This window comes from Letharia lupina (assembly GCF_014066315.1).
Source record: "Letharia lupina isolate WasteWater1 chromosome Unknown contig_12, whole genome shotgun sequence".
NCBI lineage: Eukaryota > Fungi > Ascomycota > Lecanoromycetes > Lecanorales > Parmeliaceae > Letharia > Letharia lupina.
This window is the reverse complement of record NW_023502981.1, coordinates 621,168-643,506: the sequence shown is the minus strand read 5'-3', so window position 1 is coordinate 643,506 and position 22,339 is coordinate 621,168. Positions and strand designations below refer to the sequence as shown.

The following is a 22,339-nucleotide window of genomic DNA, read 5'->3' as shown; positions in this document are numbered from 1 at the left end:
CACCAAATTGGAGGACTTAATGGCAGACCCATTCTGATACGAGACATCCCGTATTGAACAGATCCCGCATGTACATACACACCGAGGTCCTATATCATATACCCGGTTTATGACTCATACTCTGAATTAGCAACCACGCACAGTGCTTGCCTTTCTTGGTTCGATGCTTGCAGACTATAATCTCGTAACTGCGCTGGCCAAGAGACTTGAGACAGAGCAGGTAACGTAAGCAAATCATAGAGAACGATAGCTCGTGTATTTGGAGCGTGCTTGGATCGAGTTTGAATGAGGAGAAGTCGAAGAGCTTGTTCAATAGTGCCATCATCTTTGGATTCGTCCAACGCAGCATGTATACATGTGAATGCCGTAACCATGCACACCTTCAGTGCAAGTATGATACCCAATCCATGCAATAGAAACCTCTACGCCCTGGGCCTTGGTGCAAGTATGATACCCAATCCATGCAATAGAAACCTCTACGCCCTGGGCCTTGAGACAGAACCCCGTCCCTTTTGGATTCTCGTATCTATAACTTCGACCTTACGCCTTCCAACCGAAATTTGACATCTTTGAGCGCCTTAGTAGATGGTTTCCACTCGTCAAACTGTTTGATCAACTCAGTAATCTCTCCATACAGCTCCGTCCGCACGTAGTCCTCTTCCAATACACCCCGCATAGCAAACGGCAAAATGTACGGATTTTGTGACGTGGTTGCACCGTCGCGGTGGAATTGTGGAGACATCTCACCGAGGGAAGTTGTTTCAAGAGCATGCTCGACAGCCAGATAATAACCAGCTTCGTCGTCATAAATTCTGGAATGCCCCTCACCGCCGTAGAGACTACCGGCAAGTGGGCTGCTCAGCTCTCGGATCACGCCATGATCTGATATGCCAAGATTACGAAGTTTCAACGCGAAGCCCACTAAGTGGGTAAGGAAGTCAGGGGCGTGGAGTCGGCCGTCTACGAAGACAGCCCGAAAGATATGTGGGTGGCTCACGCAGCCGAATGTAGAGGACTAAACGAATATGTTAGCTGGACTCCAACAAATACTCCACACACAAGCCCACCTCTAGTGAAACGAGCTGATCGTCTATACTGCCAACATAGACAATTTTTACCCCAAACCTCAAGGCAACGTCCAGGGCTGCTTCATAGTCCTTTGACACTTGACTATTGGGAAGTGCAAAATCGAAAAGCTCTCCAGCCGAGCCACTTATCCATCGAGACTTGTAGTCAGCGAAAGGGCCAAGATTGACTCCTGCCATAGCACAGACGCCAATCTTTGCGGAATTAACGCATCCGAATGCTATCAGTTTTGCAACCAGCATCATGGCTACAGGCACTCCTTGGCTGTGACATGCAATCATGACAAAGTCGGCTTTTCGTATTTTTTCGATCCAATTGAGCATGAGCTTCCACAATAGGTCAATGCGTTCTGCGATTTTGCCTTCTCCCTCTAGAGCTACCTTTTCGATCTCACATGAATAGCCCTGATTTTGGGTCCATCTCTGAATGGCGCTGGCTGCACTATTGGCAAAACGAATAGACGTGCCTGTTGGTTGACCAAGGACGGAGCGAATCAACGGTGCCGGGAAATAGCCATGAACACCCTAAAGAAAGAAGATTAGCCACGTGAATGAGACCCACGCTCAACGAACGAGCCAAGCTTACAATGGCTAAAGCTCTCCTAACCCGTGGTGGGTTTTGAACAATGTCGACGTGCTTTGGTTCCAAAGTCGATCTCAATTGCAACAACCTGCTGATCTGCTGGATCAGACTTGGTCTTCCCACTGTACTGTATGTAGTTTTAAATGAAGGAAGAAGTAAGTTCTCGGGCATGCCCTTTGATTTGGAACCGGCATCGACCTTGGGCTTTGTTTTCGAATCCAAAGGGATAGCCTCGGGGTTTGAATCTGATTTGGCATCATCTCCAGAGCCCCGAGGCTTCTTGGTATCCGCAGCTACTTCTAGTGATTGCGGCCTCTGTCTTTTGCTGACCTTATTTGGAACGCCTCTCGCTTCGTCTACTACTGCATTCTCCGGCTTGGATTGCAATGAAGACCCAGCAAGAGCCAATTCCCCAATTTCACTTCCAGGACGTGTCTTTTCAACATCACTCTTCGGCTGGTCTCTGGACCAAAACGCCCAGCCATACGATGGTTTTGCACCATCTGTGGGTTGCTGAGGAGTTTGAGGGGTGGACATAGGACAAGATCCCGCATCGCTCACCTTTCCAGTTTGCGGTTCTGTTCCGATGGAGTCGCGTTGTGGATTGGAAGCTACGCCAATTGCACTTGCCGATGAGCTGCTTTTTGTCTGTGTGGATGCATTACCCCATAAGCTGAGCCAAGAGCGTGGGGCTTCTTCTTGCTGTGCAGATGGAGAAACAGGACTCGGCTCTGAATTTCGACGTGGTTTGGGGGATGCTGAACCATCTTGAAGAACATCTGAGATAACACTTTGGGGGGGGTTCTTACCCGCGCTACTGGCATCGTCATCACGCCGAGCAGTACTTGTTTCATTCTCTGTTACGGTTTCAGACTTCGAGAACCAATTTAACCAGCTCGTGGATTCGTTGGCAGCTTTAGGTACCTCTGACATATGACTCTTGGATTCTGGTCGAGTGTCGCAGTTTTTAGCAGTATTTTCCAGGGTACCGTCATCAGACTTTTCACCTTCTGGAGCCGTACTGGAGCCGTTTCGTGATTCATGCTCTGTGAACTGATCTCTTTCATTCTTGGATGAACTCCTGTCCTTGGCAGCGCCGTTCGCAGGACCTATAGCGTTCGATGTGATGTGAAGCTTAGTAGTAGTGGCGGCTAGAGGCAAAGACCTGCTGGAGCTTCCTATACTTTTTGATAGGTAGAGTGCTGGAGATTTGAGAGGAGTTGTGGAAAGCTCTGGGGTGTGAGCCCGCGCTGACGCTAGAGCCTCAGATGCGGCCCCGCCTGCTGCTGAAATACTCTCTTTTGCTACTTGGGTGACTGGGCTGGACTTTTTTCCGCGTGGCCACGTTCCGCCGTACCATGTCTTGCTCGACTGAGGCTATAGAAGATTAGTCTCATTCCGGACAAGCTGACCATCCTATGCGCTTACAGAATTCGCTCCATTGACGGAGGAGTGGATGGGCTCGACACCTTCAGGCTTAATTGATGGTTTTAATTGTTCAACAGCAGCTTTGGACGAAATTCTACTTTGTAATTCGGGCCCTTGGGGTAAGGGCGCTTCTGCTGATGCAGGTTCGGGTTCTGCCTTGGGGTTTGGCTTTGACCGTTTTCGAGGTCCCATGAAGCAAAGGTGGGTGCGGAGGATGAGGAGTCAGAATCTCTCGATCTCTGACATCCTCTCTCAGCCTTTGTAGACGAAAAATTCCTGCGTATTCAGGCGTGACTTTTGTATGTACAGGATATGACACTTGGATGCGGTCAATCATGCGGCTCTGCCTAATAGCCGCGGCCCCACGTCTTTTAGCGTGACGATCATCCCACGTCAAAAATTTGGCGAAGCCAAGAGATTGATTGTCCAAATTCCTCAGCAATACCCAACTTCAGCGCCATGGGGATTCAGAAAAAGGTGAGGTCGGTCGTTCATTGAGGATCCATTCTCTAACTAGTAACAGCATGGCAAAGGCCGCCTTGACAAATGGTACAAGCTCGCAAAAGAAAAAGGATACAGAGCCAGAGCTGCGTTCAAGCTCATACAACTCAATCGAAAGTATGGCTTCCTTGAGAAGAGCAAGGTCTTACTGGATCTTTGTGCAGCGCCCGGATCCTGGTGTCAAGTCGCTGCAGAAACCATGCCAGCGAACAGCATGATAGTGGGGGTAGATCTGGCGCCCATCAAACCATTACCAAGGACAATAACCTTTCAGAGTGACATTACTACGGACAAGTGCCGAGCTACAATCAGACAGCATTTCAAGACCTGGAAAGCGGACACCGTCTTACACGATGGAGCCCCTAATGTTGGCACGGCATGGGTCCAAGATGCATTCTCGCAAGCGGAGTTGACTTTACAAGCTCTAAAGCTCGCCACAGAGTTCTTAATCGAGGGTGGAACTTTTGTCACAAAAGTTTTCCGATCCAAAGACTACAATGCTTTGCTCTGGGTTTTCAATCAACTGTTCACGAAAGTCGAGGCGACGAAGCCTCCATCATCCAGGATTGTATCCGCGGAAATCTTCGTTGTGTGTAGGGGTTTCAAGGCGCCAAAACGAATAGATTCAAAGTTCCTCGATCCTCGGTCTGTCTTTGCGGAGCTCTCGGATCCGACACCAAACAATGAAGCCAAAGTATTCAACCCGGAGAAGAAGAAGCGAAAGCGAGAGGGATATGAAGATGGAGATTATACACAGTTCAAGGAGGCTCCTGCGAGCGAGTTCATCCAATCGACAGATCCCATTGCGATGCTTGGATCCCTGAATAAATTGACCTTTGAGCAGCAGAAGACTGGAGACATCGCACTTGCTGCACTGGACAAGCTGCCGGAAACCACAGATGAGATTAGGCAATCCTGTATGGATCTGAAGGTTCTTGGGCGCAAAGAGTTTCGAATGCTACTTAGGTGGAGGCTAAAGGCTCGCGATACATTTGGCTTTCCATCGAAGAAGTCCGGCAAGGACCTTGCAGGTGAGGAAGTCGCGGAGGTCGAACCCATGGATGAGGAGCTTCAAATTCAAGAGGAGCTGCAGAGGCTCAAGGAGAACGAAGGTTCACGGAAGAAGAGAGAAAGGAGGCGGGAGAATGAAAGGAAGCAAAAAGAGATTGTGCGCATGCAGATGCACATGACCACGCCGACGGAAATTGGTCTGGAGCAAAGGGGTCCGAATGGCGAGGACTCGATGTTTGCGCTAGCGGCTGTGGACAAGGCTGGAGCGATCGAGAAGGTTGCACGCGGCAAGATGGCACTGCAGCTCCAAGCTAAACAGGCCTCGGACAATGATAGTGGTTCCGAAGCTGAAAGCGACGAAGAGGAGGATATATTAGACGAAGAGTTGGATGCCTTGTACTCTCAGTATCAAGAACGGAAGTCCGAGTCAGACGCAAAGTATCGTGCCAAGAAAGCAAGAAAAGAACACGAAGATCGCGATTGGGAAGGCTTTTCGGATCATGAAAATAGCAGCGACGAGGACTTTGAACGAGACCAAAGCAGTGACGAATCTTCGGCAGAGGAAGACGAACGTCAAAATTCTCAAAGGCTCATCTACCCCCAGAACGGCTTCGCCCAAGGACAGGCTGGTCTTACACGTCGAGCCGCTTTGTTTTTCGAGCAGGATATATTCAAAGACATTGGCAATCTTGGTGCGGAAGAGGAGAATGACAGTGCCGTTCATCTTGAGGACGACGAGACGGACGACGGCCCCATCACTCAGGCTGTAAAGGCTCCCGCCATCGAGAAAGAATCCATGAGATTGAGCCAATTACCAACCGCAGAAGCAACTCTTCCTGGTGCGACAGATGGGCAAGACTCTGAAGAAAGTGAGGCGAGCGAAGACGAAGCGGAGAACAGACGAACAGACGATGAAAATGAGACCGAAGGCGGCTTCGAAGTGGTGAAAGCAGGAGAAACTGATTGGGAAATAGAAGGCGAGCCACGAAAGGACGGGCGTCTCGACATTGACATTATAACGGCTGAGGCCATGACTTTGGCACAACAAGTCGCCTCGGGACAGAAGTCCACGCAGGACTTGGTGGACGATGGGTTCAACAAATACACCTTCCGGGACACTGATGGTCTTCCGGAATGGTTCTTAGATGATGAGGGTAAGCACAGTAAACCGCATCGTCCCATAAGCGCAGCGGGTGCGGCAGCCATCAAAGAAAAGCTTCGAGCTCTTAACGCTCGCCCAATCAAAAAAGTCAGAGAGGCTAAAGACCGTAAGAAGTTCAAGGCTGCCCAGAGACTGGAGAAGCTGCGCAAAAAGTCGGCCCTGGTGGCAGACGATGAGGGTATTTCGGAGAAAGATAAAGCTCAGAATATTGCGAAGATGATGAGTAAGGCAGCGAAAAAGAAGCCCCAACAACAGGTGAAGCTTGTTGTTGCCAAAGGCGGTAATAGGGGCATATCAGGACGGCCACGAGGTGTAAAAGGCAAGTACAAGATTGTTGACGCCCGACTGAAAAAGGATGTTAGGGCAGAGAAGAGACTCGCGAAGAAAAAGCGTTAGCCTTGGCTACTGCGATGGGAGGTCAGTTCTATAATAGTGGTCTGACACAAGGCTTGGTGCACTCTATGGTGCTTTTTTGAGCTCTGTTGAAGCCCAAGCCATATGTCGAAGAAAAGAATTCGAAGCAAAGAATGTGCCTTCGAAGTCCATATCGTACCCTGCGGAACTGTGAGCACTAGCGAAGCAATCTTGCCTCGAATCTTTGACCTACAATAATTGACACTGCAACATATGCCCTCGTCCGAGCTATCCTGTGAGACCTTATGATACCTTTCTTCTTGATCAGTCTCAAAATTTCGCCAATTCTAAGCACGAAGATCTCACCAGCATGCAGGGAGATACAACATATCGCCTGGATCAAGCCTTATGCGAAGTGGTTTGCTTAGAGATGAGAATCTGGTTGCATTCTCTTCTGGCTTGTCTGGATCCCATACAGCACAGGGCACTTGAGCAGGAGGATCGTCAGGATCGAGGGACATGTCTGCAGCATAGGCGGCAGATGGCATAAATTTCTCGTTGATGCAAGCCGTCTCCACTGGGGCCAATAGCACAAAATCTTTTGATCCAACTATTTGACAATAGATGTTTTCATAATTGTCTCTGTGCAAAGCTGTGGTGCTGTGCTTGTTACCTATCCACAGATTGATCGCGTCGGGCTCCTTTTGTAGGGCTATTGACGCCCAGCGAATGTCTGGTTCTACATCACGGTACAGATGTGAGTATTCGCCGCGAAGATTGTCATTTTCTAAGAGAGACAAGTCAGTGGCCGTAGCCTTAGATTGAAGACATGGCCATACGGGCTTGCGAATACTTGACCAACTCGGCCGCCGTCTGAGCGTTTGAACTTTGTAAGTAGCTGAGAAAGGTAGAAAACGGTTCGTCCTACGGCAATCTCGCAATCAGGATTTTCCTTCAAAGCAAGAGTTCAAGCACTGAGACAATCTGAAGGGGTCTTTCGCTCCCAGAGCACGCTGTGAAATCCAAGACTTATTCTGAAACAGGATCAAGTTTCTTCGAAATTGTAAATACCAATTCAAAAGGCTTTACGAAGTATGTCGAGCCGTCCTCGGGCCTTTTCAGGACCGAGTCCGCATTACTTGATCGACTTTTAGTGTCCATTCGACTGTCTAGAATGGCCATCGTACTGACCCGTGAGGTGTGATGGCTACTCCAACAGGAATGTCTTTCATAATATCCTGAAGGTAATGAGCATTCCATGTACGCACAGCAAGCCATTTCGAACAGCCTCGGCGCACAACTAATGGTCGATTTTTGGCCACGTATCTCATGAATTCGAGAGGACTAGGCTCTTCATACAAGACATCTATGTCGCCGTTGAGCTCGTGATATGTTGTCAGCATATCGGCCGTAGCCTCAGCTATTATACTTGACATTGTTTGTTAATGCCTCCTGAAGGGATAGAGAGTGCGAGAATCGCTTCGCCAATAGGGAGGTTTCGCATCTTTTATTCAAGATCTCACACTTTCCAATTTGACCATAGTGAGTCTATCTACATGTAACTACCTTAGCGGAGGGCTATGAGTAACGGCAACCGTATCTATACTAGATTAGTAAATATTATCGCCTTTTGACGATTACTTAGTAATATTACCGTGATACTAGAAACTATTAAATACGTTATATATTTTTAATAGTGCTTTTCGTAGAATAATAGTAAATTAATTTCTTATAAAAAGCGTATTAACTTTTAATATAATAAATTTAGAAATTTAAGATATTACGATAGTAATTATAAATTAATAAAATAATAATACTTATATAAATACGTTAATAATAATAGATTAACGTAATTTATATTAGATAGTTAAATAGATTAATTTTTAATTTAAGTAAATTTAATTAAATAGTAAACTCGTATATTATAGAGTAGTTTAAATTAGCGAATATAATATTTAAATTCTAGAAATTAATTAATTTTACTTTATTTAAAATATCTTACTCTTCTTAATATTATTAAAAGTAGAATATTATATATATTAGAAATAGAATAAATTGTTACTAGTCGAAAAGATATGAAATTTTTTAAACTTGAAATTTTTTAACTTTTACTTCTTTTCTTTAAAAATTTATATCTTTATAATCTATTTATAGAATCTTATAATTCTTAAAGCCCTATAACGAGGCTAGTCTATTTTATACGAGACGATTTTAAAATATCGTATTTAATATATAGAATATCGAGTAACATTAGAAATATCCTATATCTTTTAAGATAATATCTCGAAAATTATCTAAATTCTATATTAAATATTATATCTTTTCGATTACTAACTAAATAATTTTAATTAAAAGACTAATTATTAATTTATAAAATATATAAATATTTATATATATAAAATAGATAATTAATAATAGCTAGTAATTACTAGTATTAATAATATACGATATATATATAATAGTCGAAGAGACTAATATTATAATATTTCTCGATAATCTTAGAAGCTAGATTCTCTAAATTCTAATGTATTATATCTTATATATATTAATTTTTAAATTTACGCTTTATATTCGAGATTAATTATTTATTTAATTTTATTACATCTATAAAAAATCTCGATAGAGAAAATAGAAAGAGTATCGAGGCTTTTAAATACTCGTTTTAAGATCTCGAGATAATATAAGAGTTCTTAATATTTTACTCGTATTATTTCGAAATCTCGAATGAAATAAGAATTTTAATTCGATTTTTTTAATATAGAGATTAAATAATAATAGTTCTCTCGTCGATAAATACGAGCTAAAAAAATAAGCTATCGCTATAAGATATATCTATTTATAAACGATTATTAAAGACTTAATTTAATATTTATATTAGAAAATATAAAGATATTTTATATTATTCTATTCGCTTTTAAGCTTATAATCTATTAAAAGTAGAATATTATATATATTAGAAATAGAATAATTATAACTAAAAGACTAATTATTAATTTATAAAATATATAAATATTTATATATAAAATAGATAATTAATAATAGCTAATAATTACTAGCTTTAATAATACGCGATATATATACGATAGTCGAAGAAGCTAATATTATAATAACTATATCTTAATAAAGAATTCTTAATTTTTTATTCTTTAAAATCTTAAAAATAGTTTTAAAGATTTTATAATAATTCTTAATTTTTTATTCTTTAGAATCTTAAAAATAGTTTTAAAGATTACCTTAGAGGAAATATACGATTCAGGTATGTCACGTGACTATATCATTGACTCGATATCTATTGTAACTTTCAATCGACGCTCAATCAACTTTTCGTTGATGTTAAATTTTCTATAATAGTAAATTATTCGATATTGAAAATGAATAGATAATTATTTAATAATTCCCTTATTATATATTAAGGTTTAAACTAGTTCGGGTATCTCGCTTCGCTTATAATAGCCTATTTATCAACGTCACGTGATTTATTTTTCGATTTTTCGATTTTTCTCGAAATTTAATATGTAAGTAAGATATATAGCCCTATAGGGCTGTGGGACTTAAAGAAATTTTCGAAAAATTTCATATATTACCGGTACTCATTAATTCTCTACTAGTAATATATTAATATATTACTTTATAGCGTAGTATTGAAATAATAATAAATCGATATCTCTTTCGTATTTCATTAATTGTCCATTAACTACTCATTAATAATAAATTTAATATAATCCTCTATAAATAGAAAGTTTTATACAACTCTATTCGATATACGTTATATAGAACGTAAAATCTGAATATATTCGGTGTGTAGTCCTTATTATACAAATCGTATTATTATCGCTAATAACTTATCTATTTTCTATTAATAGTAAATTCCCATATATAGTAGCTCCCGTAAGGTATATAATAATTTTAAAATAATTATTCTTTAGAATCTTAAAATTAGATTTAAAAGTTTTATAATAATTTCTTAATTTTAGAATAATATTATAACTATATCGTAATAATTTTAATATATAAAATATATAAAATATATTAAAAATGTTATAGTTATTTTAACTCGATACGATTTTTTATTAATACGTAATGAAATATATAATCGTTAGTAATTTAATTCGTTTTTTATTCTTTATTATTTAAAGACGAAGATAATTTACTAATACGTCTTAATAAAAAAAATTATTATATATATATATAGTAAAAGAAGATTACTATTACTCGCTAAGATATATATAATAATAATTAATATATTCGATAGTCTATTAAAATTCGAATTATATAACTCTTAGCGATTACGTAATATCGTTAGATAATACGCCTTAGCGTATCTATATCTAGTCGCTCTTTTCTCTATAGTAACTTTATTAGTATATTAATATATATAAAAGAATAAGATAGGGCTGAACTAGAAAACCTTGAATTTATATGTGCAGCCAATCATCAATTCGAGGTTATTACGCCTTTTGGCTAGACCGGCTAAGTCACCGCGGATAAATAAATTAGCGTCCGCAATCATCAAAATCTCGCCCTCCCACACCTCCCTTATCAAAAAAATAGGCGTATATTATTAATATATAGAATAACTTTTTTATTTTCTATTAAAACTTTGATTCTTTTTTTAAATTTTAAAGCGCCGTTTATGCTTTCCGAATTTTTAAGAATTTTAAAATTAAGTCTAATAATCATTAAAGCGCAAGGAATTCAAATATCGCTTATCAAAGTTCGCTCGACAGTCGAACAGCCCTAATCAGGTACACATTATTTGATTTTAGAATAACTTTTTTGTTTTCTATTAAAATTTTGAGATTTTTTTTTAAATTGTAGAACGAAATATGAGCTTTTAAAGAAAAAAAGAATTATTAAATTTAGTCCTATAATTATTAAAGTGCAAGGAATTCAAATATCGCTCACCAAAGTTCGCTCACCAAAGATCGCTCACCTACTTACTCGACAGCCCTAATCAAAAAAATGATTATGAATTTAATTCATAGGCCTTTACTCGTATAAAAGAATAAGATAGAGCTAAGCTTAAAAATCTTAAATTTATATATATAGTTAATTATAAATTTAGAGTTATTACGCTCTTTAATTAAATTAGCTAAATTATCGCGAATGAATAAATTAGCGTTTATAACCACTAAAAAAATATCGCTTATTAAAATAGTCGAATAGCCTTAATTAAAAAATAGATATATATTATTTAATTTTAGAATAACTTTTTTATTTTCTATTAAAATTTTAAAATTTTTTTTAATTATAGAATAAAATATAGGCTTTTAAAGAATTTTTTTTAAATTTAGTTTTATAATTATTAAAGCGTAAGAAATTTAAATATTATTTATTAAAGTTCGCTTATTAAAGATTCTTACTAAAGATCTCTTATTAAAAATCGCTTACTAAATTTACTCGATAATCTTAATCAAAAAAATAATTATAAATTTAATTTATATATCTTTACTTATAGTTAATAATTAAATATCTTATTTTATATTTCTATAAATTATAAGTTTAAGCTTTATTTATTAAAAGTAGTAAATAAAATATTTAATCAATTAGATTTAATTATAAAGAGTATTATAAATATATATATTATTAAATCTTAATAAATCTTTTTTATCTCGATAAATCTTTTAATTTAATTAGATAATATATTTTAATACTTTTATATACTCGAAATATAACTTAAATTAAATAAAAATAAAAAATAAAAATATCTCTTTTTTTTTATTTCTTTTATTTAAATAGATAATTATATTTAAATATCGAGTAATAAAAATAAAAAGAATATATATATAAGAAATATTCTATTTATCTTATATAAAAAAATTTATCTTTTATTAAAAAGCGATTTTTTAAAATTTTTATTTTTAGTATATTTAATATATATTAAAAATTAATTAATTAAAGATTAAAAGTTTATAATATTTATAATAAGATAAATAAAGTAAAAAATTGAAATCTAAAAACGACTATATTAGATTATACTTTTATTCTTAAAATTTCACTTTTATTAAAAAGCGACTATTTAAAAAATTTATTTTTAAATTATTTAATATATATTAAAAATTAATTAATTTAAAATTAGAGAATATTTATAAAAATAAAATAAATTTAATTAGAAGAAATTATTTATTTTATATATATATACTTAACTATAAAGTCTTTATAAGAGTTATTTTAAATATTTAATTTTTAATAATAATAGTTAATAATAATATATATCTTATATATGTTAAAAGTAATAGATAAAATACTTAATTGATTAGATCTAACTATAGAGAGTATTACGAATATATATATCGTCAAGCTTTAATAAATCTTTCTTATCTTAATAAACCTTTTAATTTAATTAGATAATATATTTTAATACTCTTATATACTCAAAATATAGCTTAAATTAAATAAGTATAAAAAATAAAAATATTTCTCTCTTTACTCTGTTTATTTAAGTAAATAATTATATTAAAATATTAATTAATAAAGGTAAAGAGGATATATATATAAGAAATATTCTATTTACTCTATATAAAAATTTTATTTTTTATTAAAAAGTAGTTTTTTAAAAAAAAAAATTTATTTCTAGTATACTTAGTATATATTGAAAATTAATTAATTAAAGATTAAAAGTTTATAATATTTATAATAAAGTAAATAAAATAAAAAGTTAAAATCTAAAAACGACTATATTAGATTATATTCTTATTATTAAAATTTCACTTTTATTAAAAAGCGATTTTTTTAAAAAAAAATTAGACTATCTAATATATATTAAAAATCGATTAATTTAAAATTAAAGGATATTTATAAGAATAAAATAAATTCGATTAAAAGAAATTATTTATCTTATATATACGCGTTTAGCTATAAGATCTCTATAGAAACTATTTTAGATATTCAATTTTTAGCGATAGTAATTAATAGTAATATACGTCTTATATATAATATACTAATAATGTTATATTTCCGTGACTTGGCGTAGCTTAGTCTAGCGTGACTTGGCTTGACGTGTAATTACTTTCTTCGTATCTTTATAGCTTAGAAGTATTACTATTTAATTAATTAGAATTACATAAAGAAATATCTTTCTTCTTCGTAAAACTTCTTTCTCGAAGTATATATATACTTCTTATATTTATAATCTTAATAATTAATAGTAATATCGAGCTTTTCTATATTTATCTACTATTCTTATTATTTTATATTAAAGACTATTCTTATATTAAGAAGTTTTCTTTTACTAAGATAACACTTTTTATATTAGAAGATATTCTTTTCTTTAAATTAAAGAATCTACTTTTTTAGAGAAAATCTATTTCTTTATTATAGAAAAGTTATTATTATATATCTACGACGACTTATTATTTATCTACTTCTTATTTAAAGAAACTTTTTTCTTTATAAACCTTATTTCTTTAGAGCTATCTATCTTTCTTTCTTTATAAAAATATATAAAAACTTTAAATTTAGAGCTCTTATACTCTAAAATCTTTTTTAAATTTTATATAAAGTATTAGATTTCTAACGCTAATTTACTTTTAGAATTAATTTAAATTTATTACTTTTTTAAAGAAAGAATCTTTTTCTAAAAGAAAGGATTACTATAAAAGTTATTTAATTCCCCTTATCTTTTTAAATTACTTTTCTTCTCTTAAAGAAAACTTATTTCTTATTTTTAATACCTTTCTTCTTTCTTAATAAAACTTTCTTTTTATTTCTTTTTATTTCTTTTTTATAATAAAATATAATTATTTATAATTAACGAAGTTAGAAAATTCATCTTATTAGACTTAATAATTTTACTTATCTTTTAATTTCAAGCTTTTTTAATAAAAAATTCTAAAATTTATAAGTAGATTCTTAATAAGAATTATTATTAAATTATTAAATCGATTATATAAATTTATAATTTATCTATTAATATTCTACGTAATTAAAATTTATATATTTAACGAAGTCGATCTTAGAGTATTAATTTAATTTCTTCTTCGAAGACTACTCGATTAAAGAAATCTCTTATCTATTCTCTTTTTTAAAATTATAATTTTAAATTTATAAATACTCTAATAAGAGTAATTATTATCTTTATATAAGAAGTTTATTACTATATAAATAGTAATTACTTCTTTATTTAATAAGTTAAAATAACTTATCTTAAATCTAAAAATATCTTTATTTTTAAGAACTTAAGTCTTAACTTAAGAGGTTATATAAACGCTTCTCTAGAGTTATTATCTTCTCCTTTTTTTAAAATAACTTAATCTTCTTATCTTAATAATAGAACTTCTTTTTTTAAACTCGATAAAGATAAAAAAAGAAAATTTATTAGTTTTTTCTTATTATTATCTATAATACTTATATAAAAAAATTAATCTCTTTATCGATTTTAATCTCTATCTTTTTTCTTATTATTTTTAAATTCTATATTAAAAATAAATCTAGCTTTAAGAAAATTAAGTATATTAAATTTCTAGAATCTTTATATAGTGATAAACTTAATAAATAAAATTCTCTTTTTATTAGATTAAGTTATATTTAATAAGATATTAAAAAATAATAATAAAAAATATCGAAACTTTATAAATATAGGATTTTCTAATAATAGATTTAATAAATCGATTTTTAATTAGTTAAAAGCTTTTAATTTAGAAAATATCGCTTTAAAATCTAATTCTAATAAAAATTAGTTTCTATTAAATTAAGAGAGCTCTTAATAAATACTTTATTTATTTATAAGAGTAGATTTATTAATATAATAGATTATATTATAAGCTATATAAATAATCTTAAAAAATTTATAACTTATATTTAATATTATAAATCTAATAAATTTATAAAATCTTTTAAAATCTTCTAGATAAGCTACTTCGAAGAAATCTAATAGTAATTTTTATATCTTCAATTTAAGATTCTTTTATTTAAATCTTAAAGAATTATATAGTATTAATGATATTATTTTTAATAATAAAGAAACTATATATTAAGAAGTATATTCTTTTTATTAGCGTATAAAAAACTACGTCGTAATTAAAGAAGAGGATATTATATATATAAATCTCTTAACTTATTTTCGAGAAATTATCTTATTTTAATAATTAAATACTCTATTTTAAGATAAAAAAATATAATAATATAACTTTAAATAGAATTAGAAAGGATACTTATTCGACTATAAAATTATTTTAAAATATTTATATTCTTAACTATAAATTAATTTATAAGATAAATTTATACTCTTAATAATATTAATAGTAGATATAATTTTATAAGTTATATATAAAGCGTCCTTAAGTATATTATATAAATAAAAATCTTTAAAAAGTATATTTAAGCTATTTAAGTATAAAATTACTTAAAAATTAAATTATAAACTATTATATCTTCTTTAATTTTTTAAATTACACTTCGCGAATTTATAAAAAAGCTTAATAATAAAAAAAAGCTATAATATTATTTTAATTAATAAAAAGAATTATAGTATAAGAATATATAAAAGAAAATTTAAAATCGAGAATAAGAGAGAGATTGAGATTAAGATTATAAATAATAATCTAATAAAAATAGATCTTTATTTAGAAAATAATAAGATAAATTTTAAAAAGCTTAAAAGCGACTATTTCTTTCTTCTCGCCCTTTTATAATAAATTTATAAATATATAATACTTATTTTTATTAGCTAAAGTCGTTATATCTAGATTATAAATATTAATAATAATTAAATTTCTCTATATATCTCTCTTATATTTTCTAAACTTATACGCCTTATTAATAAAATTAAGATAATTAAATATCTTCTTATATATAATCGCTTAAATAATAATTTCTATAAACTTCGCTTTTAACTTAAACTTAGATTTCGATTATAGCTTTAAGAAATTAAGCTTTAAAAAATATGTTATTAACTTTTAAATAGCTATTTATAATTATAAATAAAAATATCTAATTAAATAATTTATTAGAATTATAATAAATATTTATTTTATTTAATTAGATAATATAACGATAATTAAGAATATAATAATTAAGAGTTTACGGAAATATCTATATCTTAATCTTTATAGAAGATATATTTTTACGACTTTAAAAATAAGGGAATCTTATAGAATATAAGCTTAATTATTAAAATAAAGATTTTATTATAATTATAATTTTTATATTATTTAAAATTATATATTATTTAATAAATCTTATAATAAATAACTTTATTATTAAATTTACATTTTAAAATGAAGATTTATTTATTATAAAGTATAGTATATCTATAAAATAAATTAATAAGAATCTAAATTTTTTTTTTTTAGCGACTCAAATTTATTAATTATATCGTCTTTCTATTATTTATAAAAAAAATTATTAATAATTATCTTTTTATAAATCTTTAATTTATATAACTTTATATTTATAATTTAAATAATTATAATATAAAATATAAAAAAAGTAAAAATAGATTTTAAAGAATTAAGTAAGAATAACTAGAATATAAAAATATATTATTTTATATTATTAGAGTAAATTAAGACGTAATAATAAAAATATTTATATTAAAATTAAAAAAAATTATTATAAACTTTAAAGATCTTAAAATAAATCTATATAATTAAATATATTTATTTATATTTATTATATTTATAGAAAAGTAATTTTTAATTAGAAGAGATATTATAGATTTAATTTTTTTTATATAATTAGATTATTTAGTAATTAGAAAAATATAAATTTAAATAAATTTTTTTTTATATATAATTTTTAATAAATATATAGTATTATTATTTAATAGTAATATTTAGTAAATATAATCGCTATTATAATTTATAAGAATATTTTTTTAAATATAATATTATTCTTTTTTTTATTTAATAATTAATTTTTTTATAATAATAAAGTTTTTAATTTAATTATATTTAATATATAATAAATAAACTTTATATAAAGTAAATTTATAATTTATAATAAAATTATAATTATAAGAATAATTTATTATTATTATAAATTTTAATTAAAAATTTTAATTAATATTGATATTTTTTCTAATAATATTAATAATATTAAAAAAAAATTAACTAAATTATTTAATAATTTTATTTTATTTAAAATTCTCTAATTAGATTAGTTTTGATATAATATTATAATTAATAAAATAAATATTAAAATTAAAATTTTTATATTTATCTTTATAATTATTTTATAATTATTTAATAATATAATTATTATATTTATTATAAAATTAAATGCGCTTAAAAACTATAAAGATATTACTTTTTTATTTAATAACTTTAATTTTAAAGCGTTTATTATAATTATTTAGAAAGATAATAAAGTTTTTTTTTAATTAAAACTTCGCGAGATAATAAAATTATAAATATCGTTATAGATTAAATTATTTAATCTTTTTTTAAAATAAATATAAAATTGATATAATATATTCTTTATCTTTTTAATAATATATAAAATATAAAACTTTATTTTTATAATTTTTTCAATAAAATTTATATTCTTAAATAATTAAGCGAGTTTTTAAATATTTTAATATTCTAAATAATTTATATAAATATATCAAAAATTAAAAAATTCCTTTCTTAATTTTATAAGATATTTTATTAAAATTAAAATTAAAATTAAAATTAGAGATATTAGATTTAATAAAAATAAAAACATCTTTATTTATTAAATTAATCTTCTTTTCATATTTTAAAATAATTTAAAATATAATAAATCTTATATTATATTATTTAAATATTAATATAAATTTCAATTTTTATATATAAGAGAGATATAAATTTTTTTTTTATAGTTAAATAATAATATTATAATAATTAATTTTAATATTATTTAAAATTAATTTTATAAATAGATTATTATATATTAATTACTTTTAGAAAATTAAATTAAAAATTAATTTAAAAAAATAGAGAATATTAATAAAAATCAACTTTTTCTTTTTATTATTAATAATAATATTAAAATATATTTTATTAATATTAATAAAGATAAGAGAGTTTATAAATATTTTTAATAAAGTAAATATTTTTAATTATAAAATTAAGAGAATAATATTTAATAAAAATATTTTAATAAAAAATAAAATATTATAAATACATATAGTTTAGAGTTTATTATATATATAAATTATTAAATTTAGCGATATATATAATATATATTTTTCTTTTAATATTAATAATATTATAATAATATTTTTTATTAGATTTATAATTTTTATCTTTATTCTTTTTATTATTAGATTTAAAATTATTATTTTAAATATTATCTCTATTATTATTATCGCTATTCTTTTTACTTTAACTCTTTTTATTAAATTAATTATATTTTATTTTAATATAACAAGTAAAGGCCCATAAATTAAATTCATGGAGTTGGAATTTTTCTAAGTCAAATGGAGTTGGATTTTTCTAAGTCAAATGGAATTTTAGCCCTAGCCCTAAGTCAAATCGAACTCTACTTGCTTTCTATACGGCAAATGGCCTACTTCTATCACTATAGATCGCTAATCAATTACATCCTTATCTAAAAAAGAAGCACCTACTTAATAATCTTATTCTTAATACACCTCGTCGATTAAGTAAATTATCTTTTTAATAGATCGCCTAAAATTATAATTAATAAATCGATCTTATTAATAATTTAACTTAAAGTTATATATAATTAGCTATAAATAAAAACCTCGAGATATAAATATAAATTAATCTACTATAATAATTAGTCTTAGAACTTATTAATTGTTATATTAAAGGCCAATTAAATTAAGAATTAAATATATTAAAAGAGAATATATAGATTATTTAAATTAGACGAAGCTAAAGGAATATATAATATATAATATTATTTACTATTATATTCGCTCTTAAAAATATAATAATTAAACATTTTAAATCTAATATACTTAATTTATAGATATATTTTATTATATAAATCTATACGCTATTTTAAATTCCTTAATAATATTATTATATAATTTTATTTTAATTTTAAATAATAGAGTAAAAGCGAAATTAATTTAAAAATATTTATTATTTTAGTGAGTAGAAGAAAGCTATCTTTCTTATTAACAACTTAATCTTTACTATTATAAATAATCTTAATTTTAAAAAACTTATTAAAAACTTAATTATTAAATCGAGTAATATTCTTATTAAGAATATAAAGAATTACTTTAAATATATAGAAATTAACTATTTAATATAGGCTAAAGTTATTATAAATAATATTAATTAATTAAATAATAAAGTCGTTTAATAGCTATCTAATAGATTAATTATTAATTTCTTATTCTTTAAAGCTTATTAAGATATTATTATCTATATCTAATAAATTTTAAATAAATTTCTTTATATTAGTTTAATCTTAATTAATTAGATTAAAATTTCGAAGTCTTATATTTTCTATAAATCTAAAAATTTAAATATAATTTTAAAAATAAAACGCCTTTAACGTAGCTTAAGCGATATAATTTAATTTAATATCTTTAATAATTAAAAGAATTTAATAAAAATTATTATAGAAATATATAACTATATTATTAAAAGAAGTAAGATTTTTTTAAATATCTTAAAATATATAATTAATAATTTTAATATTATAGCGATTTTATATAAAGATCTTATTTTAGAAAATAAACTTAGTCGCCTTTAATAATTAAATTAAATTAAACTCTATTAATATATCGTAATTAAATTAAATAATAGTATTAAGAGAAATCTTAAAGTAAAAATAAATAATAATATTATCTTAAAGAAAAATAAAGGCGATATTAGATTTTAATATTATTATTAGCGCGATAAGCTATTTATATTACACTTAAAAAAATTTATTTAATAAAGAAAAATTTATTTATATATCTTAATTTATAATTATTTTATAGAGTTAGAGGATTATTAAGCTTATATTATAGTAGAATTATTATAAAGAAATCTTATAAACGATATTCTCTTTATTAAATCGCTATTTTGTTTAATACTTAATTTTATTTAACGTTATTATAAAATAAGTCTCTCGCTATATAGATATTATAATAAAAAAAAGAATATTATTATTTATTATATATAAGTTTTTAAAAAATATAGAGTTTAATATATTTAGAAAGAAATATTATAGATAGAAAAGCTTTCTAGCGTTTAAATTAATATAATATATTCTTATAATAATACCTCTACACCTCTAACGTAAACTTTATTTAAATATATCTCACTTATTCTTTTTTTAGATATATTACTTCGATAAATCGATATAAAAGAGATTTTCTATTTATCTTCGCTATCGATATTATTAATTTAATTAAAAGAAGACTATTAACTTAATCTAGCGTTTATATATTATATTAATTATTTAATTTAGATTATTATTATTATTAAATATTACGCTATATTAATTTGAAAAATAAATAAATAATTATTTAATAGAAGAATTATAATTATATAATTTAAAGCTAAAAATCTTTTAATAGATTTTTATAGAGTCTATCTATTATATATTTTAATATTTTTAAATCTTATTTATCTAATTTAAATCTATATTATTTTAATCTATATCGCTCTTATACTCTATTTAAAAATTAATTTAATCGCTATCTTTATAAATATATTTAAAAATATATTTATAGATTTTAATATTAGCGTAGATCTTTATATTAATATAAATCTTATATTTAATTAATAAATAAAAATTATAAAATATTATCTAATAATTCTATTTAGATTTATTATCTAATATCTTAATAGATTTATATTAATAATATATAAAATATTTAAAATCTAATTTAAAAATAATATAATTGCTAAAATCCTTTAAAAATCGCTTATTATATATATCTTTATCTAAGTTTTAATAAGATAAAATAATATTAATTCTATTAATAGTATATTAGTTATAATTTCTATAAAGTATATATCTAATAATAATTATATAGAGATTAAGAAATAGATTTTAATTAGAGATTTTAATATTAATAGCGATATTTATTTTAACGATATTAAAGAATTAATTTTTAGAATATAATATAATAAGAATATAAATATATGATAAGTCTTATTTTTAAAATTCTATAGTATAGATATAAATAAGAACTCGATTTATTACTTATAAAGTTAATTAAAATTAGAATTAATTAATATTTTAATTAGTTATATTTCGCTTTTATAAAGATAAAGAAATTTTTTAGATAATATATAAGGCTAATCGATAGGAATTATAGCGTATAATAAGCTAAATTATACTAAAAGTATTTTTAAGAATTATAATCTATATTAATTATCTAACTTATATATTATCTAAAAAATTACTCTATTAAATAAAAAGAGAGAGAATTACTATATTATAATAGAGAGTAAAAAAAAAAAAAGTATATCTAATATCTTTTTCTTTAGAATATTATTTATAAAAGTCTTTAGCTTTAATCTAAATACTTTAATAATTAAATTAAATTAATTAATAATTTATTTATTAAATAGAAGATTTTCAATAATCTTAATTTATTTTAAATTATAAATAAAAATTATAAAGAAATTTAGTTAATTAAATTTAATAAATAGAGTAATAGTATTCTAATAGAATTATTTTATAAATTATAAATCTTCTTAATAGAAGAAAGAAAGAATAATATATTATTTATTAGTCTAATTACTTATAATAACTCTATTAATATAAATATTAATAATTACTTAATAGATATTAGTTTAAATAATCTTCTAATTTATCTTTAGCTAATAGAGTTTATTATTTTTAATAATTATATAAATATTATAAATAAAATATTATAATAATTTATCGTAGTAAAAAAAGCGATTAAACTTATTAAAATAATTTTATATTATATATTTATAGAAAGTTAGCGATTAATAAAATAGAAGAAATAAAAGATATAGATCTATAATATAAGATAAGCGTTATTTATATAGAGTTATTCTAATTAATAATTCCTCTAATTTATAGAATAATCTCGCTATTTCTATTTCGCTAGATAAAAAAACTCTTATTTAATATATTATCTATATAAGATATATTATTATATTATAATTATTTATTAGATAAGAAGATAAGAGAATAGTATAGAGATATATAGATTAAATATTAATATAAAATATTAAATCTCTTATTACTTTAAATTTCTATTAATATATCTCTAGTTTTAAATATATCTAATAAATTATTAATATTACCCTCTTAGATAATAGTAATTTTATCTAAAATAAGATGATTATAAATATATAAATT

General features: G+C 26.8%; 3 protein-coding genes across 3 annotated transcripts; 1 reads left to right on the top strand and 2 right to left on the bottom strand.

Moving 5' to 3' along the window:
- Positions 1-526: 526 nt before the first annotated feature.
- Positions 527-3,288, bottom strand: HO133_001214 (uncharacterized protein; the record flags this gene model as incomplete). The annotated part of the gene is made up of 4 exons (XM_037292144.1): positions 527-1,015; positions 1,068-1,610; positions 1,672-3,045; positions 3,097-3,288. 4 exons carry the CDS (start codon positions 3,286-3,288, stop codon positions 527-529), a joined length of 2,598 nt encoding a protein of 865 aa, XP_037151563.1.
- A 267-nt stretch (positions 3,289-3,555) lies between these two features.
- On the top strand, positions 3,556-6,166 carry HO133_001213 (uncharacterized protein; the record flags this gene model as incomplete). Its single annotated transcript, XM_037292143.1, has 2 exons — positions 3,556-3,573; positions 3,620-6,166. The coding sequence occupies 2 exons, from the start codon at positions 3,556-3,558 to the stop codon at positions 6,164-6,166; spliced, it is 2,565 nt and encodes an 854-aa protein (XP_037151562.1).
- Positions 6,167-6,229: 63 nt separating this feature from the next.
- HO133_001212 (uncharacterized protein) lies at positions 6,230-7,560 on the bottom strand (the record flags this gene model as incomplete). The annotated part of the gene is made up of 6 exons (XM_037292142.1): positions 6,230-6,324; positions 6,378-6,436; positions 6,491-6,911; positions 6,964-7,048; positions 7,196-7,262; positions 7,316-7,560. The coding sequence occupies 6 exons, from the start codon at positions 7,558-7,560 to the stop codon at positions 6,230-6,232; spliced, it is 972 nt and encodes a 323-aa protein (XP_037151561.1).
- Between the last annotated feature and the right edge of the window lie 14,779 nt (positions 7,561-22,339).